This window comes from Vanessa atalanta, chromosome 2, assembly GCF_905147765.1.
Source record: "Vanessa atalanta chromosome 2, ilVanAtal1.2, whole genome shotgun sequence".
Lineage (NCBI taxonomy): Eukaryota > Metazoa > Arthropoda > Insecta > Lepidoptera > Nymphalidae > Vanessa > Vanessa atalanta.
The window spans coordinates 9,872,226-9,899,586 of NC_061872.1; the positions used below are offsets into that span (position 1 = coordinate 9,872,226).

The 27,361-nt window shown below is 31.6% G+C and overlaps 3 protein-coding genes across 3 annotated transcripts; all 3 read left to right on the top strand.

The window, feature by feature from the left end:
- The first annotated feature begins 11,197 nt into the window (after window positions 1-11,197).
- Window positions 11,198-12,258, top strand: LOC125069491 (tol-Pal system protein TolA-like). The gene is made up of 2 exons (XM_047679002.1): window positions 11,198-11,335; window positions 11,795-12,258. Exons 1-2 carry the CDS (start codon window positions 11,296-11,298, stop codon window positions 12,256-12,258), a joined length of 504 nt encoding a protein of 167 aa, XP_047534958.1. The 5' UTR covers window positions 11,198-11,295.
- A 1,360-nt stretch (window positions 12,259-13,618) lies between these two features.
- LOC125074161 (ATP synthase subunit g, mitochondrial-like) lies at window positions 13,619-16,493 on the top strand. The gene is made up of 3 exons (XM_047685407.1): window positions 13,619-13,697; window positions 15,260-15,453; window positions 16,254-16,493. Exons 1-3 carry the CDS (start codon window positions 13,652-13,654, stop codon window positions 16,422-16,424), a joined length of 411 nt encoding a protein of 136 aa, XP_047541363.1. The 5' UTR covers window positions 13,619-13,651; the 3' UTR covers window positions 16,425-16,493.
- A 762-nt stretch (window positions 16,494-17,255) lies between these two features.
- On the top strand, window positions 17,256-26,710 carry LOC125069557 (carbohydrate sulfotransferase 4-like). The gene is made up of 5 exons (XM_047679081.1): window positions 17,256-18,399; window positions 18,811-18,990; window positions 19,923-20,139; window positions 24,805-24,995; window positions 26,167-26,710. The coding sequence occupies exons 1-4, from the start codon at window positions 17,675-17,677 to the stop codon at window positions 24,913-24,915; spliced, it is 1,233 nt and encodes a 410-aa protein (XP_047535037.1). The 5' UTR covers window positions 17,256-17,674; the 3' UTR covers window positions 24,916-24,995; window positions 26,167-26,710.
- Window positions 26,711-27,361: the final 651 nt, after the last annotated feature.

A 27,361-nucleotide genomic window follows, 5' to 3' on the forward strand; every position in this document is an offset into this window, starting at 1 on the left:
AATGTGCATAAATAAATAGTATTTAACGTGAGTATTGAAATTTAATCTGCCATGCTTAATCAAGTAATACGTATGTGTTTGAACGTGTTATTTGATCATCCAAGGTGTTATTTAATCGTGGATTTCCGGAAACTTCCGTAACATTAGGTATGTTTGTATAAGTAGTTTCTGCTTTATCCTCGTTTTTTTTACCTTGGATATAGAAAAAAAAGTTTTCGGAAGGTTATTTTTGTAGCAATATAAACAATCCAACGCCTAAGAGCCAGAAAAGTATTTATTGATTTGCTTTTCCCCTTTCCAATAATGTTTTAACTTTTAACCCTACGACTGGGCTCTAAGCAGCCACTCAGCGCTGGCGTACAATTTAACCCTTAAGTGGGCGACAATTTCGTAACTGCGTCTCAGTACGTGCGCTATACAATTTAAATGAAAACCTTTGGATACTTGAGTCTATTCAAATACCTATTTATTATGTTATCATGTTACTTAAGGAAAAAGTGTTGATAAACTTTATTTTATCCTCGTATAAACATTGTTACAAATATAATTGCCTTTCATAACATTTAAAATTGAAATATTTATCACATCAAAAGACAGATAAGTTAAATTAAACTTAAATTATTAAATTTGGTTGAAATTGTTTTGCAGTTGAATTAACATAGTAAATGAATTTCTGTGATGTTCAATCAACACCGAGACTAATTTTGTATAGCCGCAAAAAATGTCGTTAGCGTTACCCACACTTGAAACCGGTGGAAAAAAATGGTATGGCGCCGCACCCGCTACTTCTTGCGATCGAGGTCTTTGCAGTTAAGCAAAAAACTGTCCAGTTAGACGCCGGAGGCAACGAACTAGTGAACGAGGACAGGCCACAAAAACATTTGGGAGACGAAAATGTGTCCACGGCGATGCCAATGCGTCCAGAATCTTCAATATAACCGGTATAACAAATGGAATTTCAAATCGATTCGCGACTCGACATTAGCAATTTGTATCAATTGTTCGAGAATATACGATAGTTGCAATTTCCATTTCGTTCACAATAAGGTCACTTTTTATATTTCTTTATGACTATATAGATACGTTCATCTTAAGCAAATTACTATCTCTTTAATTATTGAGTACAAAACTAAATTATTTAATTTAAAAATATATATTGAAAAAATACTATCTTGTAACAATAATTAACGTATTAAATTTTTAATTTCGAACACTTAGGTCGTGTGAAATCTTTTTAAATTTCAAACGTGGAAGCGGAATACAAAGTAACAAAATTACAAATGAAATTATGACCCGAGATGGGCCCAGTGGTTAGAACGCGTGCATCTTAACCGATGATTTCGGGTTCAAACCAGGTAAGCAAAACTGAATATTCATGTGCATAATTTGTATTATAATTCATCTCGTGCTTGGCGGTATAGGAAAACATCGTGAGGAAACCTGCATGTGGCTAATTTTCACATGTGTATTCCACCAATCCGCTTTGGAGCAGCGTGGTGGAATATACTCCAAACCTTCTCCTCAAAGGGAGAGGAGGGCTTAGCTTAGCAGTGGGAAATTTACAGGCTGCTAATGTATAATGAAAAAAAAAATAACAAATTGCTCGTTTATAAAAATATACTTAATAATACTAATATTGTTACAGATCTATTGAGGCTTTTCAAAAGCTAGGTTACGAAACGGACAGCGGACTATTACTGTAGCTCGTTCATATTTAATACTAATCGCTGCAATTACAAGCTATGTCAAATAGTTTTCTACTAGTCGAGCCATTATGCATTGGGAATCAAGACAATAAGCTCTTTGTTGCGACGGCTTAATGACGATACTTACATACATTTTAAAATCCTTTAAACACGTAAGTAGATTATTTATCATTGGTACTTTGATGTTTCTAAGGTGATCGTATGTTCGAGAGAATATATTTACATACATACGTCATAATTATTTTATCGGGTAGTTCCGATAGTGTAGATCAATATAAAAAGTAAAGTAAAACCTTTTGATATTCCACGTTTAGGGTAAGGCACATGTTTTCTCTGAGGAGTAGGCTTGAATCTTAATCCATAAGTGTCGTTAGTGCCGATTCATAGTAACTTAACACTCCGTTTGGTTACGCGAAACCATCCTAACATAAAAAGTATTCTAAGATGGGTAGTCGTCAGATAGGCTGCCGTAACAATTTGCCAAATCCTTGTTTATATGGTTTAATTCAATAAAATTGAATGGTAGATCTTAAGTATCACTAATAAAAATAACATAAAAAAAATTCTACCAACATCTGTGTTATAGAGCTGAATCTTCTGCTAACATACAACTTTTCTTATATAAAGTAATTAACAGTTTTATAGAATCACCTTTCCTATTGTCTAATATAGAATTTACTGTCCACGAAATAATTCTAGATACAAGCCATTATTTAATGTGCCGATTTTTAAAACGAAAAGTCCTAATAAATTATCTTCTTATACCGTAGCTGTCAAAATTATAATAAAGTATATTTAGATATTGATGTTTTATTCGAAAGAATGTTTTCTTTTAAAAGAAAGTAAATAAGATAAATTTAAGTATTAATTTATAAAATATGTACTGACATGTATAAATATTTAGCCTGTAATTAATTAACCAATGTAGCCATATATTTTGTTTGTTTTTTATTTTGTTTCGTTTAATTATGTATTTAACTTTATTCATAATTGTGTAATATTTATACTATGTATCATCTACTATCTGTCATCTCATTTTAAGACTCCGCTGTCCGTCCGTCTGTCACCAGACTATATGTCATGAACCGTGATAGTTAGACAATTTTACAGATGATGAATTTATTGTTTATTATGTTGCCACTATAACAACAAATACTAAAATCAGAATAAATTAAATATTTAAGTGGGGCTCATACATACAACAGATGAAACCCTTGGTGCGCGTTTTTTTAAGTTTTACACAATTCGATTCTACAGTATAAACGTCATCATTCTGTCACTTTTATTGACGCTGCGTAAGTCCTTGAGCGGTACCCCGACCCTTTAGCAACCGGGTTTTGTTCTGTACAATTATTATTTTACTAAAACTCCCATTTATTATTACGATACACTTTTTATGTACTTGTACAAAGATTACTTCCTCTAAACAATTTTTTCGTTGAATGATTAGATACCTACGTATTCAAAACCATACTGAGTGATATGTACATACTATATTTTGTAACGAATTAAATTGCATTTTTTCCTTATAAAAATGATACGTTATATTTCATAAGATTCTACAGTCTTATTTGTACAACAACCATTGGCACTGTAAAGAAAAAAAAAAAAAAAATTAAAGCTAGATATTAAGAAAATTATTTTCGAACCTCGTCGACAAAAACGTAATGTAAATGATTAGCCTCTAAATTAAACAAGTCACGGCTGTATAAGATTCGCCTTCGGTGAGTGTTATGTCCTATTGTTTACAAGATACACACGCATTGTTCCATTCACACTTGTATTCTAACACTGCAATAGTTTGAAATGACGCCAATCTCGCTAACTATACTCGATAGAAAATGTCAATCACTCCTTTAGTTTCTACTTTTATATTAGTTACGTAATTCTTCTCCTACGTTATATTTTATCAGACGCGCCTGCGACTCCGCGTGGGCGATTGCTATCGATACAGTTAGGTTACAGTTTTTTGTGTATTTAACCGTTTTATTTTCCGTTGCAAAAACTACTACTACTATACCGTTTTATTAAAAAAAAATATATGTATAGTGAATTAGATACAGACTTTTTTATGTATATAAATTATTGAAGTGTTGTAGTTGTAGTGTAAGTTTATAATAATTAATAAATATTACGAACTAACTAATGAGCTAACGAATAATGGCTATGTGGTTAGTTTATATATACGACCTCCGTGGTCGAGTTGTGTGTACACCGGTTTGCATGGGTACGCCACTCCGAGGTTCCGGGTTCGATTCCCGGCCGAGGCGATGTAGAAAAAGTTCATTAGTTTTCTATGTTGTCTTGGGTCTCGGTATACACCCAGACATCGTCGTGATACATACATACGTGATACCGTCGTTACTTCGGATTTTCCATAATACAAGTGCTTTGGCTATTTAAATTGGGATCAGAGTAATGTATGTGATGTTGTCCAATATTTGTTTATTTTTATGCTGTAAAATTGGGACTGAGAGGTACACCAGCAAATCTCTGTAACCTCCTTTAAGACCTTGGCCTGTCGAAATCTGCAGTTAATTTTATGAACGAGCTGCGCTAACAGCTTATTCCTGAGGGTAGGCAGGGTGGACAACACTTCCCCATTCGCCAGTCCGCCTACTTATTACATTCAATAATAAATATTCTAACGATCTATCCCAGCTTTGCGTGTGCAATTTATTAATAAAGAATATGGTCTATTATAAATACAACGTATACCATAGCTTTCAGAAATTATATAGCTTTCTACGATTCTTTTTCTTTAGAATTGTATCATTAGTTCCGTAGATTACAAACGAACAAATTTCATCGTTTCATAGTGCTATTATTATACATATTATAATTCATATTTACAATATCTGTGACGTAATGTGAAGACATCTTCACGTAATAAAGGAATGTTTTTCTAGGTAATCATTATATTTAGCGAGTTGTGATGCGAAAGTGACAGGCAGACACGAATTGTGACACAATAATTAGAGCTTATTGTAACATCCTTTGCTATCTTTACTAATTTTAAAAGTGGTAATAGTGGTAAAACTTGTTTGTTTGTATATAGGCGGTAGTTTACGAAACTAATGATCCAATTCTAAAAATTGTTACTTACACTAACATTTTTGACATCATATTTTGCTTGCTGAGTCCTAGAGGTTGTGAAACCGTGCGAACCTGTGCGAAGCCGGAGCGGAAGCTCGTCATATCGATATATATAAACATGCAAGAGCAAAACAGTTCAGTTTTTCTGCCCTGTATGTGACATATTTTTTTTTTATATTGAATAAAAAAAATATGTTATTTATTATTATTATTAGTTACGAATTGTTATTACGTTCGTTTAGCGTGGAGAATGCTTGACAGCTGTTATGATTAAATTTCGTTTACTAGGTGAACTCGAGTATATAAAAATAGTAGTTGGTTATCTGTTTAAGATATGCTTCGTGTAAGTTGTCACTAGATGGCAGTGCCACACTTCAACTGCTTTACCGTAGATCGATGACAATTGGTATATATTTATATATTGCCAGAAAAAGTTTGATGTTGTTGTTTTATTTATTAATTCGCAGTATTTTTTTATTTTTTATAGCTGTATTTTTAATTTAAACATTTGCTGCCTTTGCGAATATCTGATTAAGAAAAGGCAAAGGTTAACTGGAAGAGCCATCGAATGTTGCCATTAGTTGAACTTTTTTTATTTTAACCCTTAGTTTAGCAACCATTTGCCGCAATACTTTCGAGAGTGTCTGCTTATCGTTGGCAAGTTTGACTGGCAGAGCCGGGCAATGATGGAATTAGCTTCGCTTTTTGCGCTATGCAACTGAAGTTTGTCAACAAAATCAATTTAATTAAATGGCATATTCACAGTTTTTACTGCACATATTACATATACCTACCTATAGTGTAAATTACTGGTTACATGTAGGTTACCAATCCCTAATTAGATTGAAATAGATTTGCAACGATCATTCTGAAAGGTTGAATAGCAAGTAACAATTTCTCACAAATAACACAGAAATACATAAGTTCTAAGCAAATTCGATTTCCTTGGAAGTAAGGCTTTGTGCAAACCCCTCTGGGTAGGTTCCACCTACTTATCATATATTCTGATGCCAAGCAGCAATACTTTTTATTTGATGATTTCTCGTTTGAAGGGTGTGTGAGCCAGTGTAAATATAGGTACAAGGGACGTAATAACTTAGTTCCCAAGGTTGGTGGCCGATTAGAGATGACAACGTCTATAGGCGTTCGTGTTCAGTTACAATCAGGCAGCCCGTACGCCCGTTCGCCTACCTATTTAATTCAAAAAAGGAAATTAGTTTCGATGAAAGCTTGCCTTATGCGCAATATGCAATCTATAACTTGCCAAATATTTACCGGACATTTCGCTCCACTAATTCAAACATAGGTAATTACTATGACAAATATTTAATTTAAACAACAATAATAATTAACAAACAGTACTGCGTATTTGATTTGACTAAAATGTAGGACGATTGTGTTTGGTAGCAAATATAATGAATTGTATAATAGATTACTATTAAGTAAGAAACGTGCAAAAAACTCATTAGCAGCCTGTAAATTTCCCACTGCTTCTCCTCAAAGGCCTCCTATCCCTTTGAGGAGAAGGTTTGGAGCATATTCCACCACGCCGCTCCAATACGAGTTGTGTGGAACACACATGTGGAAGAATTGCGTTGAAATTAGACACATGCAGGTTTCCTCTCGATGTTTTCCTTCACCGCCGAGCACGAGATGAATTATAAACACAAATAATGCACATGAAAATTCAGTGGTGCCTGCCTGGGTTTTGTACCCGAAATCATTGGTTAAGATGCACGCGTTTTAACCACTGGGCCATCTCGGCAAAAAAATTCACATTGTGTAAATACAATGAAAATATTTTCTATTATCTTTGAAAAAAAAATTTGTACTTTCAACCATAACTTGCACCAAAAAGTATTATAAAAAGAGTATTTATTATGTATTTATATATATACATATATCAATTGTATAACTATAAATTGTAAGATTGCATTTGAAAGTCGCTTCAAATGTTCAATATTTACCGTTGTACATACTAATGTAATCATTTTTGTTTGTTTATTTCGGTTTTATTCAAATATTCTACAAATTCTATAGGTAAGCTACATTTATTTATGTATAGTTTAAATATGGAATAGGCTATAAGCATATAATTATGTTGCATATTTTAGATATACATAAACATATTTTAGAATGCTTGGTGAATTGGTTTTTTATATCTCATTGCTTAAAAAATACCACGAGAAAAAATCCTTATATCCTATTGAATTTGTATGAATAGAACTGGTCGTAAATAGTCCTGCTGGGCACATGCCGATGATACTAGCCAGTATCATCGTCATCATCATCCTGCCCTTATTCCAATTTTATTTGGGGTCGACGCAGCATGTCTTCTTCCATACTTCTCTGTCAGACGTCACCTCAAAAGTAACATCAGGCAGCTAGTATATATTATATAATTTAAAAACCAGCATCTAGGACTAGAGTCCCTCACATCATTTAACGCAGCTCACCCAGTAAGTAGGACACGAGTCTTAACTGACAACCCCGGGTTCAAATCCATAAGCGCCACTGACTTTCATGTATTTCTTTTGTATTTATGATCGCTTTCGTGCTCAGTGGTAAAGAGAAATATCATGACAAAACATGCATGTTATACCTGCTTCATTACCTCGTGCTGAATTATACTGCGGATCCTCCTAAAACAGGAGATCATCTCTCCTCGGCGTGTGCCCAGCAGGATTATTTACAACCTGTTTATTTTCATGATTCCTCTGATTGTACATTATAAATCTTGTGCTTAAAAAATAAGAAACAATAAAATTATTTAAGCTGCCTTATAATAAAGTTCAATAACCACAATTGCTCAAGGATGCGTGTCATCGACCGGAAAAGAAAAAAAACAAAATTCGAAGAATCGAATAATTTGCTCCACATTAACACTAACCACAGATTAATAATAATCGTACGATCCTCGAGACGATTTCTCATTGGATAACAGAATACAGCTTATGTATTAGACTAATCGTTTTAAAATAGATCATTAATCGTTTTGAAATATATCATTAAAATGGTTTTATGTCAAGTTGTATTCTTTAAAACGAGTTTAATATAATCCGTCTCATTTATCAAAATACCATTCATATATTTGTTTGTTAAGACTATGAATGTCAATGAAATTAATTCAAAACTAGTGAAAATACAAGGGTAGGGAAAGGAAATAACCTTACTCCAACCAAGGCCTTCATTGTTTTACGTCAAAGTAAAAGAAAACTCAGAAAAAATTAAAATGTATATTATAAATTACTACAATAAACACATTTACAATAATTTTTTTTTACACTTATAAATTATTTCATTGGAAAGATGTTATGCTTCCATTATTGATGGTATTTAAAATAATAATTCTACTCAATAAAAGAGATTTATATTATTATTAACAAAAGAAAGATATAGTAGACATTTATTTTTATTAACATATCTGTATAAACACGTAACTGTAGAGCAACTTTTCAAAAATAAAACGTATTCATTATTATCTTTAAATTGGTTAAAAACGTTCTTGATTATAAAATAAAAATTGAATCTGTATATGCTGTACATACAAACTACGCGGAAATCAAATTTTAATACGAGATAATTAAGTTCTTGTCTTGATTTAACATTTGAGACACTTTTTTTTTAATAAAATCTTTTTAAAAAAATGACAAATTGTCTATGAATGAAGTTGTAGGTTAAATCGTTATATACTGTAACGAATCGATTCGTGTCTGATATTGCACGTGATTTGTTCTGCGGTAAAATTCGATTTTTTTCTTACTGAATAGTTCTGCTGTTCTGTTGGATAATCGATAAAAATATTAAACTTATTTTAAAACATACCACTCCTATAGTAAGTAAATATTGTACATGTTACGTACAAGTAAATCTTAATGTAATTAAAATCTAACTGAACCAAATCAAATCCTGAATTTAATCCGTCTCAGTAAAGCTAAAAACGAAATAAGATATTATGGTCATTGTTGACTTTAATTTATAAGTTACTTCGTTTCTGTGATTTTCGTTGTATACTTACATAAAAACTCTCATCATTATATAAAATTGTTGAACCGTATGAAATTTAATTTCACTTTCTTCATTATGAATTTAAAGTCGATTTCGAAGTCGAATTTCATTTTTATCGCATATTTGCTATTTTTTTGTATGTTACGCGGTAATAATTAAATTATTTTATCCGAACGAATGGTCATTCCATTGATATAGAATAATATTAGTAAATACTACCACCAGAACTTGCAACCTTTTTCATTTAATTTTGAAGAATATCAGACACACCCACACACATACAGATATATATTGGAGTTCACGCATTACAGTATTTTTATGCAATACACAACAGTTTTGTAACGAAACGGCCGTCTCTAATTGTCAAAATGTAACGCCAATTATTTTAATTGTAATGTAATCAACTAAGGCAAGTATAATCTACAATGTGGTATCTTAAATGTTTTTGTTATTCTTTGGTATGCGATCGGAGGATTTCCTTGCTAAATTTATTAGTAGGAAATAATATATTTGGAGAAAAAAAAATCGATAATTTTATTTTATGAAGTTAAAGGTTAAAAGACTAATTTCAAAATTAAATGTTTATTATTATTAATTGTCATAATTTTTATTTAGTGGCGCGAATGTGCTTTTCTCGTGGTTTAATTGCTAAATTTATACATTTTTAATCGTTCATAACTATTTCAAATTCAATTATGTTCACGTTTAAGAACACTATATTCGAATGTCATAGTTATATGGATTTCTGTTTTGTCAGTTTTCGTCTCCCAACAATATAAAACATTAACAGCTTGTAAATTTCCCATAGCTGCGCTCAGGCCTCCTCCCCGTTGAGGAGAAGATATAGAGAATAATCCACTACGCTGCTCCAATGCGGGTTGGTTGATACACATGTAGCTGAATTTCGTTGAAATTAGACACATGCAGGTTTCCTCACGATGTTTTCCTTCAACGCCGAGCACGAGATGATTTAAAAACACAAATTAAGCACATGAAAATTCAGAGTTCTCCCGTATATATAAAAAAATGTATAGTTCGTATATATATAATAAAAAAAATATAGTGTTGCGAATTAGTATACAATTGATTGACTGGAGTGGAAGATGACAATTGGGACAAGGAACTGGAATAGAAGCTTGCATAGAGCCTAGACTGGAGCTTAGATTTGCCAATAATAGTCACTACTTAGACGACATACACTTTAGAACCATAATACACCATGCATATTTTTATTAAATCAGAATTCATAGCTGCAGTATCCTCGACCATTAAGACCAGGAGACATTATCCAACTGCGTGCAACACAATTATTCGATGGTACATACAATCCGATACGAGCTGAAAGCATTTAGGTTCAAATTTACAGTAGGTGTTTGAAATGGTTTTCGATGATTTTGAGATCACCTTTCGTCTACTGATATAAGCTCACGCAGGTATGAGTTAATCCAATCGAGTTATAAGAACAAAATCGTCGGAATTTCACCTTGAAATTTAAATTTTAACATTTTTCTTAAACATTTACCGACTTCTGGTAATTATGTCTAGCCTTCTAGAATTATTATATATTTATATAACTAAAAATAGTTTCGGGCCTCAAAGATGTTATTTTGATTTAAAATTGACGTATTTGAATCGCCCACGCTTCTCTTCTAGGTGAAATACTTTCTGCAGTGCACTGCTATGATGGCGGAGTGTAATGACGGTTGAGAGTTAAGTGATGGGTGCTATGTGTAAAAAGAAATACAATTATCGTGTGTGTTTCATTATTATTTGCCATGCTGTTGTCATTTCTATTGATGAACCATTTTTTTTTGCCGTTTTCGGCTATTAATTAAAAAGCATTTATAAAAATAATATATGACAAATATTAAGCTGAGATGCGTACATATTAACCGATGATTTCGGGTTCAAACCCAGGCAAGCACCACTGAATTTTCATGTGCTTAATTTGTGTTTATAACTCATCTCGTGCTCGGCGGTGAAGGAAAACATCGTAGGATACCTGCATGTGTCTAATTTCAACGAAGTTCTGCCACATGTGTATTCCATCAACCCGCATTGGAGCAGCGTGATGGAATATGCTAAAACCTTCTCTTTTAAGGTAGAGGAGGCCTTAGCCCAGCAGTGGGGAATTTACAGGCTGTTAATGTAATGTATTTAAATTAAGCTATTTATTAGTAACTATACCTACAATAATAAAATGCTCCATTCTCGCAAAATACGTTACGAGAATCTCTTAAAACCACAAATAAAAATATAAAACAGTTTATATATCTGTAGATTCCTTTTATTTTTAATGGAACACTGGCATTGTTAATATTTTATAAAAACATTTTGCAATCTTTTTTTATCTTTTAATAGTTTTAATAGAAGCGCTGTAGGTCGATCACTTATGTCAAATATGACAGATTACAACTTCACATGCGTAAATATTTTTTGTACATAACTCAACGATTTGAGACACAACAAAAGTAAATAAGCAATAATGGCAAGAGTTACAAGAATAGCGTTAGATTTGGCATTAGGTGAGTATTGGTTAATACGTTATCTCTCAAAGAAACATTGCAAAACAAATTCCACTGAAAATAATATGAAATATTTAAGGCTAATAAGCAAATTTGTTTTGCAGTTTCTCTGAGAACAGTTCGACCATTTGTCACAAAATTATGGGTCTATGGAAAAAACTTAATTCAGAATACATCAGCAAAATCCTTAGTTTCTAATTCTATTGTGGAAAAGACAGAAGCAGTATTAGATAAATGTACTAATAAGTTGATTTCATCAATGACTGCGCTTCGGGATCGTCAACTACCTAAAGAAAAAGATTATCTTGAGAAAGAATTAGAAAAAATTAAAGAGAGAATATCAAAAACGAAAAATTAATATTTAATATTTTGTCCATGTTGATTAAACTAAAAAATCTAGAAAAGAAGACAGCTTTTCCTTATAAACTTGCTTTAAATATATTTTTTACTTTTTTTTAGAAGCAAGTAAAACTTTGAAACCAGCTTTAGGAAATGCATGGCAATATGCAAAAACAGAACTTGTACCACCATTGACATTAAATTTCTTTCATGGACCTAAGGGAAAACATTTGGAAGAAAGAGTTTCAAAGGCAGCTGATAATTTTATTGCCGGAATAAAAAATAGAATAGATGAAATAGAAGCAGAAAAACTGAGGGAAATAAAACGAAAAGAAGCTGCTGCAAAAGCATTAGCAGAAAAGAAAAAAGCAGAAGCTAAAAAGAAAGCTGAAGAAGCTAAGAAAAAAGCTGAGGCAACTGCTAAAAAAGCTAAAGTTGCAGCAGAAAAGAAAGCTCAAGCTGCAACTGCAGCTTCTGCAGAACCTAAAAAAGATGAAAAAAAAACAAACAAAGAAACAAAAAAATCCCCTGAAATATCTAAAAGAAAACAGACTACCAAAAGTAGTGAACAAAAGAAAGATTAAGGCTAAACAATAAATGGATATTATTTCATCGTAATCTCATTAAATTATTTAAAATAAATTTGTGTTTGTTTTTAGTTAATGTTATTTATTATAAGCGTAAACAACACTTGCATTAAGTATGAACCAAACTAATAACAAGTAAATTTGATAAAACAATAAAAACGAAAGGACACGAGTAATGCTAATTAAAAGAATAAATATTGCACCCGCGAATTGAAATTTGCGAAGGCATAACATATTATGCTTTCGCAAATATGACCATGATTCCGAATTTCGTTCAACACTCGAGTAGTATACAGTAAACAGTTTACAGTTTACTATACATAGTGTCTGGAACCTGCATTACCTTTTCTTATATGAATTATTTTAATTTATTGAGAACCCTTCCGTATTAAGATCAACTCCGCGTTGTGCTTAATACCTTATGCTCAAAAACAAATGCCTGTACATAGAATTAAATTTGTTTTTGTATTTAAGTACAAAAACAAATTTACTGCTGTGTATGTATTTACACAGTTAATATAAAGAAGGATTGAGGATTAAAATGGTTTATTAATTGTAATAACCTAGCAGAAAATGTTAGTATACTTATAAATCAAATCAAATGTAGCGATTATGGCTTATGAGATCATCTCAGAAATATCCTAGCTTATCACAATATATATGTTTTTGAGAATATTTTTGGCATAAACTACCAACCGGATAAAAATTAACGGAAAAAAATTTACGGATCAACCGTTCGATTCTGGCAATGTGGAGTCTATAAAATAATGTTCTAAATTAGATCGTTCAAAAGCATTATTAATACAAAGCAAATAAAGTCAAAACATTTGGAAATGCATCTTACAGATCTTTTAATATATTCAGTGTAGTTAGTATACATTATTTTCCATTTCTTAATTTAAATATTTTATTTGAATAATTATTATTCAACATGTCCATAGAATCTAACGATTAAAATGTTAGTTTATTTAGTATAACTAACTTGGCCCAAATTATTTACAAATTTGTATTATCTAATGCTTTTAAAATAAGTATATCGTCAGTTGTAAATTATTTTCCATAACTATCCATTGGTGAGATCGTGAGTATGATAAAAATGATTTATCTATTTTAATATATTTAAAAATAACGTATATACGATCTTAAATGTAATTATAATCTATGCAACTTCTGTAAGTTATTCTGTAACAAAATAGTAAAAACTTCTTAGACTTAAAAAAATTAAAACGGCCGGTTGGAACACATTTTTTCAGTTTAATAATTTGAAAGAGTTATAATATTTAAATGACGTTAATGTATATTAACTGACACATATAACAAACGTCATATCAGTGTCAATAGTAAAATTAATATTTAATAAAAATATAATTCATTATTCGATCATCTCAAAATGTCGATTGGAAGTAATGCTGCTAAAAACACCAACATTCTCTTTCGTAAGATTTTAATTAACTACCTCTCCATTTGATTTAACCCAAAACATACCCAAAACTTGTTTTACCAAATATTTGGTGAATTTGTCAAATATAACAAACACAATATAATATTAACTGAATCCGCAAATAACTGTAATAACTGAAATTATTTGTGTAGTCTAAAACTCATCCAACAGATTTAAGTAAAACGCGTTTATATCAATTATTTTATTGTTTCGGTATATAAAATAAATAACATTTTTATAAGTAATCTCTTATGCTGGCTGCAGTGAGGCTGGGTTGCTGTAGGAGCTATTGTTCTTCATCTTTGACAATGAGTAGCACAAAACTGTCGATCTTTGCATTATACGTGCTCTCAAACGATCCTGTATAGTCTGTACGCTCTCTTCCCCATATTTTTTCAGGTATCGAACATGAGAAATTTGGATGATTCGTATTATTTGGCTTGTTTTCCTGACACCTAGAGATCTTTTTACAAAAATCTCAATGAGCTCATCAAGTGATGGCATTTATACATAAAAACGTGACAGTACTTTCATAAAGAAACACAGACTGGGTGTCCTCTATGTTAGCTTAGAACTTTTTTGACTGAGTGCTTTGGATAAGACAATCCGGTCTTGCCACTTTACCTTCTACTGATAATTCAAAACAGTTCCTGTAGTATTTTGTATGTTCATTTCTTGTTTATAGTCTTCTTTCTACTCTGTCAGGTGCCAAACGCTAAAAAAACGGTAGATTTTAGATGGTTTTCAACTCAAAAGTGTTTTGTGTATTTGTGGGAATTGAAGATTTGCAATTAGACTTTGTAAGTACAGGTGTTCTATATACAGCGGTTTAAGCTGCTGATGATAAAGTATTCGAATACGTACCTAATTGGGATAGGCAGTTATATAAAACATTTTTCCCCCTTCTGGTAGGAAATATTATATTGATAGCTACCGATTATAAGGGTCCAACATATTGTTCATACTGAGCTTATACATTATATATCAGTGGTCCAAAACCAACTTAAACTTTGTTCCTAATAATATAGTAGAGTTTCTCACGCATACAGTCAATAACAGACTATTTACACTCAGATGGTCGAAGTTTCTTGAACACAAATACTCTCAAAGGCTATCTAAACCTAACCAGGATCTGGTAAAAATGTTTGTTAGATAACCGTTGACATTCATGTTTGTAGTCGTTTTCTTTTAGCGTAGGTCTCATTGTCAAATGTGGTGATCCGATTTATGTCTAGAAGACATCAGTTAGATTAAGCGAAATCAGGGTCCCAGTGTATTTTTATCGAGATCTACATCAATATCTTTGACATTTTTATTTTCGTGGACTTAAAGACCAACTCTTTCTTGTTGCCACTGTTTCTAGGTCTGGGTGATTAAGTCCTTGTCTTTTTAATAACATTCAAATTTTTCTAAACTACCGGCTAAGTTAATTTGAATTCTAGTATACAAATCTAGCATTAAAAAAATTATGTGAATACTTAGGCTTTCACCTTAACAATATCCCATACAACAACTTAACAATTCTATTAAGCACATTTTCCACATTATTTTGCAAAGGTTTTAGGTCGATATTATTAAGTGAGCTGAGTAACATAAATATACCGGCTTTTCGACAAAGAAACATTGAATTGAAAGAGTTTTTAAAAGAGAAGTCTTCGAAAGCGCTGCAATCTGAATGGGGTCGAAAAATAAGTGTTGCGAAGGGATTTTATCAATTAGAGATATCTCCACCAAAATCTGCTGAAATGAAGGTTGGTAATCTGATGTTTAATTGATATCTGAATTAAGTGTTTTATATATAATATGTTAGACTGATAATAAAAGACTGCAGATCTCGAGCTCTTATGAAACCAGAGACGTGGTGAGCTTTTCGATAGAAAACCAATTTTTTTATCGGGCCAGTGCTTATGATGTGGTAGTTCCCGCATATTATCAAGTGAAGAAATAGATAGTAAACCCGTATTCGCACAAACTTGTGTACTGTGTAATATAATATGTCCAACGCGTGACAGGAAGCGATCACCATCAATAACTTGATGAAATCATGATAATGATGTATCCATCTTATAAAGGGGACCGTTAATGTTGTCTCACTGACAGTCAGTAATACAGTATTCAAAATTAACCAAAAATAGAACATTATCATAAATAATAAATACAGCTCTTCTAAACAATATATAAATCTTTCCCTAATTCCCTATTGATTAGGAAATTTACTGTTCATATGATTTTCATATTTCAAGCAGATAGTTATAATATACAGGCTGTTTCAAATGACTAAAATATAATTATTATTGTACATGCAAAATGGTAAAAAAAAAAATATCCCGCTGAGTTTCTTTCGCCGGTTCTTCTCAGGTCCGAGGTGCTAAATTCCGAACCGGTGGTAGATTTTTGACTATCAATAAGCAAGTGTAAACACTTATATATTGAATAAAGTTTTTTGACTTTGACTTTGATACATAAATATTAAAAAAAAACATTGCAAATTGGTAACGAATTAGGTAGGAAAATTGTAAAAGAAAAACTAACAAAAACACTATTTTTTTAGAAATTACAAGAAGACCTTGACCTTGTAAAAGAGTTCATCAGAAGTGGTTGCTATAAATTTATTACTGTAAGACAAGCTTGGTTGCTTTTTTTAGTCAGCTTGGAAGTAATACTGTGGTTTTTCTTAGGAGAAACTTTTGGGAAAATGCATATTGTTGGATATAAAGTTTGATTTTTTATGGATTAATTTGCAAAGAACCTACTGTATCTAGCAACGATTAAACTAAATTATAAAATTGTTCTTCATATTTAATTTCAGCCCATAACTTTACACTGAATATTTAATAAAAAAACAACCGTATTGGAGAAAACCCTAATACCAAGCTACGTAGCCGTAGCTAGGTATAGGTAAGATTAGTGTAAATAATCAATTATAAGCATAAAATTAACTGTAATACCTATTTAGAACATAACATGTATTTAAAATCTATACACAACTTTGTAATTACGACTAAGTTCATAAAATTGAAGAAAATAATTCATTTTAACCTATTTTATCTTAATGTGTATTAAATTGAATTGGCATTAAATGCCAGTTGTTTACCAAAGTTGTACACATATCACATTTTATGGTGGCAGCATTAGGATTTGCTTGACCTATTTTACGAGTGACTGTTGTTTTAATTCTTGTCAATAGGATCGACCATGAAAGCTATTTCCCATTCATGTCTCATCAATGATTTCATAATGCAAAAAAATTTATATGAACATCACAGCGGAAACACGAAAGAATATATAACGACCGCTTTTTGACTTGGGCAAATTACAAGTCAATGAAAAAATATATATGTGTAAAATTTCACATAACATTTTAAGTTATCGTTTTGATGTGGGCGCCGACCCAAATATTTATTTGCTTAATTTTTTTATTCCAGTTTAGTAGTTCTTTGTATACAAACATAATAAGGAAAGAATGGCGACTACCCACTACTCAGTAATAGTTAGTTCGAATTACAATAAATGCGCTTGCTTCAGCTTTTAAATTTTAAATTTATACAGTACACTCTATGTGCATTTAGTAGGAGGATGTTAGTTGGGGAGGACGTTTATAAGTAAACTTTAGTTTCTACTTTATTAAGCTTATCATTTTTCTTAAAATTACAGTGCCTTTCATTTTAAATTAATGTTAATGAACTAGCTACCTATATACCAAGTGATACGTAACGACAAACGACAGTGACGGAAAATTAAAAAAGTTTTTGACAAATAATACATTTGACAAGTAATCTTTCAAAATGGCGTTGAAGGTGCAATGCGGTGTTTCCGCGGAAACGCGAAAGCAAGAATCATGATTGAAAAAACTCAAATAACTCATAAAAAATGATAGTAACTGTATATTGGAAGTGTTTGTTTTAAAAAATAACATCTATTCTATCCTTGTGATTTTAAGCGATCAGTTTAATTCGTGTTTTTTAAATAGTAATGTTGCGAAGAGTTAATTTTTATTCAATATGCATTGCGTTCGGTCTCAGTGTTTTATTAATTCTTGCTGGAAGTCGATATACAGATAACACTAATTACCGTCCAGCTTCTGAGAGTCGGAGAAATATAAAAAACTTCTTGAAAATAGAAGACGTGGATGAAAATTTATTGCAGCCGATCCCAACAAACCCCTACGATGGGTCTCCTGACATCGAAAAAATATTAGATAAAACTAGACTTAAAATTAAACATGAATTGTGGGCTTATAATTTTAGTATATCTGGTGTACAAAGGCTGGAAGACTTAGTCATAGAGTCAGGAGGAAGACCTTTAATAAGTTTGATTATATCTACATGGAGGTCTGGTACAACATTTCTTGGAGAAGTTCTAAATGCCGTGCCAGGAAATTTCTATCATTATGAACCGTTTTTAAACTATGGAATTATACAAATAAGAGGTACACCAGAATCTGACAAGGCATTAAAAACTATTAAAAAAATGTTTCAATGTAACTATGATGATATGGAGGATTATTTCGACTATGGAAAAAATCATTGGCATCAATTCAGCCATAACACAAGATTATGGGACCATTGTAAATATAAGAAAGAACTGTGCATCGATGCTGACTTCACTTCTAGGGTCTGTAGGCTGTTTCCTTTTCAAAGTATGAAAGTAGTCCGTGTTAGGCTACGTCTTATTAAACAACTTTTGCAAGATAAAGAGTGAGTATTTATTTAGTATTCCTTAAGTTAAAGTTAGCTTTTTAAACTTTACATATATTTAAGTCTAATCAAACAAAAATAATATTAATTTAGAAAACTGCCACTGGTTCCAAACTAGTTAAACTTATTAGTTTATCTCCATTTTAATAATTATATTACACAGTAAAATTAAATATGTTGCATGTAAATAAATAGATAGTATGTCCATATTTATTTTAAACTAAAATTTTTATTCATCATACAGCTAGTAAGCCCATTAATATAATTCATTTCTGATAATTGGAAAAGTAATCACTGTTAAAAAAATATCTATGTACTGACCATCGGAAATGCTTTATCTTTTGGGATTAATATTAAAATACCAATATAAAGTCTTTTTGTACATTGTTTAAATTTAGTTGAATATTTCAGGCTTAATTTGAAAGTTATTTTGTTAATCCGGGATCCTCGAGGAGTGATGCAGTCGAGGCAGCATCGTAACTTCTGCCAGCCGGCACCTGATTGCTGGAAACCTGAGCTGCTGTGTGCTGATATGATTAGTGACTATGTAGCTGCTGGACGTCTCCTACAACAATATCCAGATAAATTTATGTAAGTCAACTGATAATAATCTATTGATGATAATGATTTAGTACAAAAAATATCTAATTAAAATACTATACTACTACAAATGTATTATTAATTATATATATGCAATGAAATTAATTATGTGTATTGATGATATTTCTCATGAACTACTTGCTTTTTCTTTATCTGTGAACATTTAATATAAAATAATTGTTTAGGAAAGTGTTATTGTTTCCTACAAATTAAGTAAGTTTATAATAACAAAAAAAGGGAACAAAATTTAGGTTGCTACAGATAAAACATAATTAGCTAAAAGCTGCAGATATCGCAGCTGGCTTTTATCCAATTATTTCCACATATAGCTTATGTAAACAAACCGAGCTTCCAATTTTACTCATTCACTGTTCATAATGAACAACATCCTGGTTAAATAGAATGTGTAAACAAATACATGGCTATCATTAAAGTTGTATACACTTAGCCTAAATATGAAAATGCAAATTAATACAAGCTTGTAACAAGTTCTATTCTTTAAATGATTGTATTATTTTTATTAAGATTCGATCTTTTTTATAACCTTTTATTATTTCTTGATTCCCATGAAGGATAAATTATATTTTAATTGCATTTAATTACCTATGTAACTTGTAAGGTTTTTATTAAGCCTTAAGCCTTGTTATATATATTATATTAATATTGCCTAAGCTTATGCTTGTTTAGTTTCTATTATTATTATTATTAAATTAAGAGTTTATTATTTTTTATTGTAAATCAATAGTGCTGTAAATACCTGTAGTGGTGTATCACACTGCATTGGTCCCTGTATATTTGGTTGAATTGTTTTTGTGAATATGCCGATGGTGTTTCAAATAAATAAATTGTCGGAAAAGATTAAATTCTAATTAGAACAGGAACATTGGTCAGCTAATTATTTATTTGCTTATTTTTTTATTCAGGGCTTTGCGGTATGAAGAACTGGCCCTGAATCCAAGTAGCACATCATATGACCTACTAAAGTTCCTACGTTTGGGTGTGACACAATCTGTCGATGAATTTCTCCATTCTCATACAAATGTCGAGGTTGCCGGTGTGAGTTCCACATTCAGAGTCTCCCGTGATGTGCCTTTCAGATGGAGGAATGTTCTAGATTTTAATTTTGTTGATGAAATTCAGGTGAGTTTATTAATTTCTTCATTATCTTATTCTTGGATATAAATTAAACTTACTTCTTAATATGGGAAGAAAATGGCAGCTCAAATTTCCCATGCAGGAACTAAATTGATGTCACTTAAAAAAGAAGTTTTGTAAGATTTTTAAACTTATTACTGCCACTCCGTTGACATAACTCATAGTCAACATTTCTTTTTGGAACATGTAAAAGTCTCAAATGTCTCTTGTTATAAAGGTTTAATAATACTAATGAAACACTATTGATTTCAATACAAAAATTTGCACTTAAAACAAAATAATACAAGGTTCTGTCTGTTTAGAGCGATCTTCTCTCAACTATAGGTTCGAATAAATGGGCAAGGTACACCATTGTATAGATGTAACATGTTATATTTTGTATGTTTAAGATAAATAGATGTTTAGATATATAATTACTTTTACACACAAATATAATTATACTAGGACAAATAAATTGTAGTTTAAAAATGTAAGGAAATGTAATAACAGATTATTCACATTATGTTTCACTTCCATAATCCATATCATAATCCAGAAGAAATCAACATGTTTACATCCAAATTAAACCTTTTTTTATTTTTGTATTTATTAATACGCATTAAAAACACTCACTAAAACAATAAAAACAGAAACAATACATCCTCACGTTTATGGTTAACAAAATTGAAAAAAAAGAATTCACCTTTTAACATTGATTTAAATAGAGTGCTAAAAACAAGGTCGGCTTGTGTTTCGAGAGAACTCGAGTTTCGAAGGGCACTTGATCTATTTTATCTACCTAAAGAACAATCTAGATCAACGCCGTTGAATTTTCATCTGCATACACCGGCAGCGTTAATAAATATAAGCGGTTTGTTTTCGCGAGTGTTTAAATGCAGTTTTTAAATTTTACCATTCATAAGGCCATAATATCTTAACGGTATAAGAAATGAGTAGAGATGAGTATTTTTATGTCATATAGTTAGGCGGACTGGCAAATGGGTCACCTAATGGTAAATGGTCGCCATTGCCCACTGACGTTGGTGCTGTAGGAAATATCATATTACCATTGCGCCATCAAATTTGGGAACAAAGAATTTATGACCCTTGTGTCGATGTTACAATAGCTCACTCACCCTTCAAACCCGAAAACAAAACTACAATAATAAGTTATTGCCATTTGGCTATATATATAAAAGAACAATCAGTTACACGCTTATAACTAACTATATAAAAGAACAACCTGTTAACTTAATGTGTGATTTAAACATTCGTTTGACAGTGCTATATTTGCATATCGTGTTCGTAAATACATTGAATTGGGTTTGCTGATGAATAAATATTGTCTGCCATATTCTGGTCGTCGTAACTGCTTAAAATAGTGACTTCATCGAATGAGTTATCTACTATAAGGTTTGACACCTTTTTTTTTGTCAATACACGAACTTAAACGAAGCTGTAAGGTTGGACTAAAGCGACTTGATGGATTTTACTACATGATCAATGTGTTTAACACAATGAGAATACCTTTACCAAATCGATTGATACAAAAAGCTATAAAATACTTGGATTAAAAGTGTGGATGAAGAAAAAGTCGAAAATTATAGCAATATAATATACTAATATTAATTTATTAAACTAAACTAGAAATGACCTCTTCATTCTTAGCAAACAAAGATAATATATATATATTTCTATAGTGTAGTGCCACGGAACGGTGCCCGGGGAAGTATCACTCTCTCACTTAAAATCGGCGTAAAGTGGTAGCTATACTACCGCGTTTCGTCCGGTATGTGAAAGTCCTGGAGGCCCAATCCCCTTCCCCCCTTGCCCTCTGAATTCTGGAGGGGCAATTTTGCGTTCGCCACTGTTTGCTGCGAGCGGAGCAGTCATCATACAGTAACCCCTACCACTCTCACTGAGAACTTCTGCAACATAAGGGGACTCAACTCCAATTTGTAGGCCGTTCACCTTCACCATGAGTCGGCGAAGCCGGCCTTGCTCTTTCTTACCGAAACCCAGATATCCCCTCCTATCGATACGACTTTTTTTTCTTACCCCGGGTACAAATTAGGTTCACACTATATTCCTTTGTACCACGAGCTGGTGTGTGCGTTTACGTCACAGATGATATCTGCTCTTGACGTCTCGGCAGCCTTGAAGAACAGGACCTATCGATTATCTGGCTGCGTGTATACTGCGACGACCATCCGCGAATCGACCAAAATTTATAGGTCCCATAGCGGTAATGCCGAAACCGACCGACTGGTTCAGCACGTCCAAATGGCTACAGATTCAGTGCTGCAGCAGATCGCATCCGCATCAGTGCATGCTCTGACTTAAAATTCGTCAATGCTGGTTTTCCACAACGCTGCGTTTTATCACCCACTCTGTTTCTTCTGCATATCAATGACTTGTTGCATACCAGAAACTAATACTAATATTTCTCGAATCATCGACGATCAAGCCGTTTCCGTACTACTTGATCCTTTGACTTTGCGTAGAGATTATGGATCACTCTGCACCTTCTACCGAATTTTTCACGTCAAAATTCTAAGTTTTACTCGCACCACCGAAATAGATGCCCGAAAATTCATAAGAGCGCGATTTTTAAGAAATTTTCTGCTTCGCACAGCCACTCTGTGGAACCAGCTTTCGCCGGCGGTTTTTCCGAACCGATATTACTTGGGAACCTTGAAGAAAATAGCGTACTCCTTCAACAACAACACATGGTTTCCTAACATCGATATAACTGACACCGTAGGTCACACCAAATAGGATCACCACACGTAATTCAATTTTATTATTTGTTTAATTTTATAAACCTTATAATTCTGAGTTTGGAATAAAATCAAAATTGGCAACAATCTCTCATTTACATGATATCGGTGACAGTCATTTTATTACTAATTTTTACGCCGGAATAATCTTTTATGAATTCCATGGCAAATTCGAATTATGTTCTCAAATCGATTACACTGTTTTTATCAAATCGGATACAATAACAAATTACGTATTTATTAAATATATAATATTAATATGACTGTAACCATTTAAGTATTTGAAATAAGAACTCCGTATCGTTTTTCCATTTACATAAGTGAATATAAGGAATATTTTAACAACTGCATAGAATTTAAAATAAAAGCATATATAGCAATAGTATAGTAAAGTAGCAGCAATCGCTAATTGATTTGCTGGCATTTATTGAAGAGTTCCGTTTTCTGTCTCCGAAATACATTATCAGATTTTTACGAAATTTAAATCGGATCGTCTCGTATCTAATAAAGCTGTTCCGTACAAAACAGTTATAAATTGTCATTTATTTCCAACGTATATTCATTTATTTTCGTCTAGTTGTTTATCAGTTTGGGTGCCCGAACATACATGACGAAATATGTATAAATATCGAAAATGAGAACTCTTCCTTTAAAAGTCGGTTAATAACAATCATAACTGATTTTTATAATATAATTAAAAAAAAACAACTGGTAAATAATTGGTTGCGATTCGGCAGTCTGTAATCTTTTAACCTGATAACGTGATATTTTTTAAATGTGTTACTTTTTCACACACACAAAAACGCACTATAGCACACATACATATACGATGTTATCTACGCGCATAAAAATACCCTATGTAGTATTGCATATTGTATATTATCAAGTAACGGACGAAATTATTAATAAATCTATGTATGTTTGTGTGTATGTTGTAAATTTTGGCAATATTAATTGACAGATTATTATTTTTTTTTAATAAAATTTGTCTTTCGTTGTTGGTTACTTCAACTTATGCATTTCAATAACGGCTAGATGAAGACGACGAAAAGGACTAACGCCATCTGTTATTAAAAAAAAGTTTTATTATTAATTTTAAAATAAATTCTTATTGTAATAAATAGTATCAGTATTACAGTTTATATTACAATTATGAATAATATGAGATTTAAATTAAAAAAATATATAGATATTTAAATACATTGTCACAAAGATCACTTGACATCGAAACCTTAGATTTACGTTTTTCATGCGTATTGCTAAACACTACAAACAGTTCTTGATTAATTCATAATTTCAATTTGTAATACAACAAGATTCCAATTAACTAACACGATTCTACTTAGAACTACACCATTTTACTTCCGAAGAGCCGATAACAACTTCGCTGTGATTGATAAGAGGAATTAAAATGAGTTAAATTCAAAATATGTAGGTATATATTACACGAGCACAATGATATAATAATTAACCTAAAGATATAAGTAGCGAGTCACGTCAATCTTGACCGAAGATTGCAAATCCGAATTCGGGCGAGCGCCTTTGATTTTCATGTGTTTAATTTTACTTTATAATTCATCTCGTGCTCTGCGGTGGAGGAAAACATCGCAAACCTGCATATATTGGATGAAATATGCGTGTATTCAACACGCATTAGCAAACCTCGTTAAAAGGAGAAGCCTTGCACCGATTTTTATTATTATATGTAAATATTATTGCCTAATCACAAGTGAACTATGTTCATACATTAGTCTATGCAAGATCTCTAACGTCACATTATTTTTTAAGCGATCAAATGATGAAGAAATTAACTTTAATTTTTCCTCTTTGATCCAAATAAGCGTTAATAATAATTAAAAAAAAAATTGAATCTACGTTCTGCTATTTTCAGGAGACGTGCAAGGAAGCGATGTCTCTGTGGGGATACCGCATGGCGCACAATGCAACGCACATGACAAGCAAAGACTTTAACCCTCTAGATCAATACTCCCTCACTCAGTGAGTTTACTTAAGAAGTTAATTTAATTAACTATATTCTGAACGAAATATTGTCAAGTCTGCGGTTATTAATAATTTTATACGGTGAGTTTTTGTACTTTTAATCCTAATTTTTATTTTTAATATAATTTTTTTATTTATTATCTGTGTAAATTGTTAAAACTTAAATGTTAATTCAACAGCGCGTTCGTTCTTATAATTATTTCTTATGCTGTTGTCAGCCTTCAAACGTTGATTTTAAACTAGATATAACGCATTTAGGTATATTTAAAAACAACAAACTTTTGTTTAGTTATGAAATATATATTTTTTTTTATTAATAAAACTGAACTTATGTTTATAAAAAAGTGAATGTCGAATTAAATCTATTTTTATTTATTAAAAAAAATTATGAAGAGAATAAGGATAACTTTGTCTCCAGTGTATTTATATAATAGATAGTTTGTTATTTCTATTAAATTTAGTATCATGGAAAGGCCCTGAATTTTGCCCTTTAAAGGTGTCATACGGTCTATACCATAGTTAATTGTGATAAATTTTCGAAGTAGTTATCGACGTCACATAACAACTGCTTGTTTCTGGTTACACTTAAAATAGAAGAAAATACCTTGCTCGTCGAGTGGTTTCGTTTGTATATAAAGTAACATATGCGCAAACATGTGTATAACTACGTTACGTTACGTTTCATAGCTTTCCATTAAATATACATAACGGGATAAACATAGTTAAACACGCAACGGCCTCCGTTACACCGTGGCGTGGCGACGGACAGGCTAAAAATATTTTTAATCTCCTAGCATTATCAAGTTTCATATAATTTAACATAACACGAAGTGGGTTAGGTTAGTTACGCTACACTAAGTGGAAATATTCAAGTGAAACTTCTTAGGCGGCGATACGATGATCGATAAGTGGACGAGAATTGAGAGAAATGTTAAAGACGCGCCACGTTTATGCAAATTTCTGTACATGAGCGAGACGAAAGCTATTAGAGTACGTAGAGAGAAAGAGAGCTATATAGAGCTTTATATTCACTGTCTATATATACATATGTAATTTAATATTTTTTTCTAAGAGCGTCAATTACGTGAAAATTGCTCGATATGATTGTAGGCTATTTTGGACTCCCCTTATTTATTTAATACCTACCCAAAAAAAAGGGCGGGTAACGGTTTTGTGTAAAAATATTGTAAATACAATGTAAAGGTTTATAACGATTATTGTTTATCTAATGTACAATGTTATCTATTTACAGATGATGCTGCATTATTTTCACATCAACAAATATTTTTAATCATCATTAATATATTTTTTAATTTAGTTTGTTACGAGGATATCGGAATATAAAGAAGTCTCCGTAGAAAGAAATGTGGCTGAAACAATTTTGATATTTTAATAATTATAGTTTTATCTCAATAGCGAAAATTGAAACGTAAGTACATTTTGGTGTAAAATTTAATTGTAAGTTTATTTTTTGTGATTCCTGTATTTCCTCGGTTTAATGATTATTGTGAGATTAGCTGGCTAAACCCAATGAGAAAAACCAAATATATAAAAAGATCACATAAATGAAAATAATCTGACGTCATCGTACCTATATAATATAAAAGGAATTATTTAAAAATTAAAATCAAAGGCAACTAAGAAGTGATATTAATAATTAATCTCCCTGTTTAGCCGGCTAATCGAAAACTTTAAATATAACCTTATGTTCTAGAAGGTACTAGATGATTTTCAAATTATAATATTAAAAAAAAAATGATAATAAACAAAGATTATAGGTGTAGTGGGCGTGTATTGTGTAAACGCAATGGGTGTGTTATATCAAAACGCAAAAGACGGACCATTAGGTAATAAAAAACCTCCGAACAATAAATATTGAGGTGATCTTAAATTAATTCTCAATTTGATTGTAATAATTTTCACCTCTTCCTCTAAAAGTTTCTAGTTAGGCTTTAGAACTCGTTATTTTTAGCACTCACGGAATTGAATAATATGCTTCCATTACGACACTATTAAAATAGTATGTACATATATATGTGAGATGGATCCTGCTTATGTAGTTAACTTTTAACATAACCGAATTAGTTTTAACAATACAGACACCAATATATTATTATTATTAAAGTAAATATATACAATATTTTACATAGGCAGGGATCATCGAACTGTACGTAAGTCTTCGCTTTAGCACATGAGGATTTAGGCTTTAATGCGATTTTTCGCTCCAGTGATTTTTCATATTAACGCTAAAACACCAAACGATTATTAACGCAATAAAACGAGTGCCTCCTTATTTGTGACGAACGTGCACGCTCAATGCATTTGTATTTTTACACTTTGAACGCCTTAATACGTATATTTTGTTCACTGCGAATAGTGCACTTGTTACACAATGGACGATAGTAATTAATATTTTCTTGAAACTCGTTACTTTCCAAAACGTTAAT

What these genes read in the sequence shown, in the direction of transcription:
- LOC125074161 (XM_047685407.1), top strand. Translation starts at nt 13,652, where the DNA reads ATGTCGATTGGAAGTAATGCTGCTAAAAACACCAACATTCTCTTTC. An exon ending in AAACACCAACATTCTCTTTC is followed by an intron (nt 13,698 to 15,259) that starts GTAAGATTTTAA and finishes TATTTTGCAAAG; the next exon opens with GTTTTAGGTCGATATTATTA. An exon ending in CAAAATCTGCTGAAATGAAG is followed by an intron (nt 15,454 to 16,253) that starts GTTGGTAATCTG and finishes CTATTTTTTTAG; the next exon opens with AAATTACAAGAAGACCTTGA.
- LOC125069491 (XM_047679002.1), top strand. Translation starts at nt 11,296, where the DNA reads ATGGCAAGAGTTACAAGAATAGCGTTAGATTTGGCATTAG. An exon ending in AGCGTTAGATTTGGCATTAG is followed by an intron (nt 11,336 to 11,794) that starts GTGAGTATTGGT and finishes ACTTTTTTTTAG; the next exon opens with AAGCAAGTAAAACTTTGAAA.
- LOC125069557 (XM_047679081.1), top strand. Translation starts at nt 17,675, where the DNA reads ATGTTGCGAAGAGTTAATTTTTATTCAATATGCATTGCGTTCGGTCTC. An exon ending in CAATATCCAGATAAATTTAT is followed by an intron (nt 18,991 to 19,922) that starts GTAAGTCAACTG and finishes TTTTTTATTCAG; the next exon opens with GGCTTTGCGGTATGAAGAAC. An exon ending in ATTTTGTTGATGAAATTCAG is followed by an intron (nt 20,140 to 24,804) that starts GTGAGTTTATTA and finishes TGCTATTTTCAG; the next exon opens with GAGACGTGCAAGGAAGCGAT.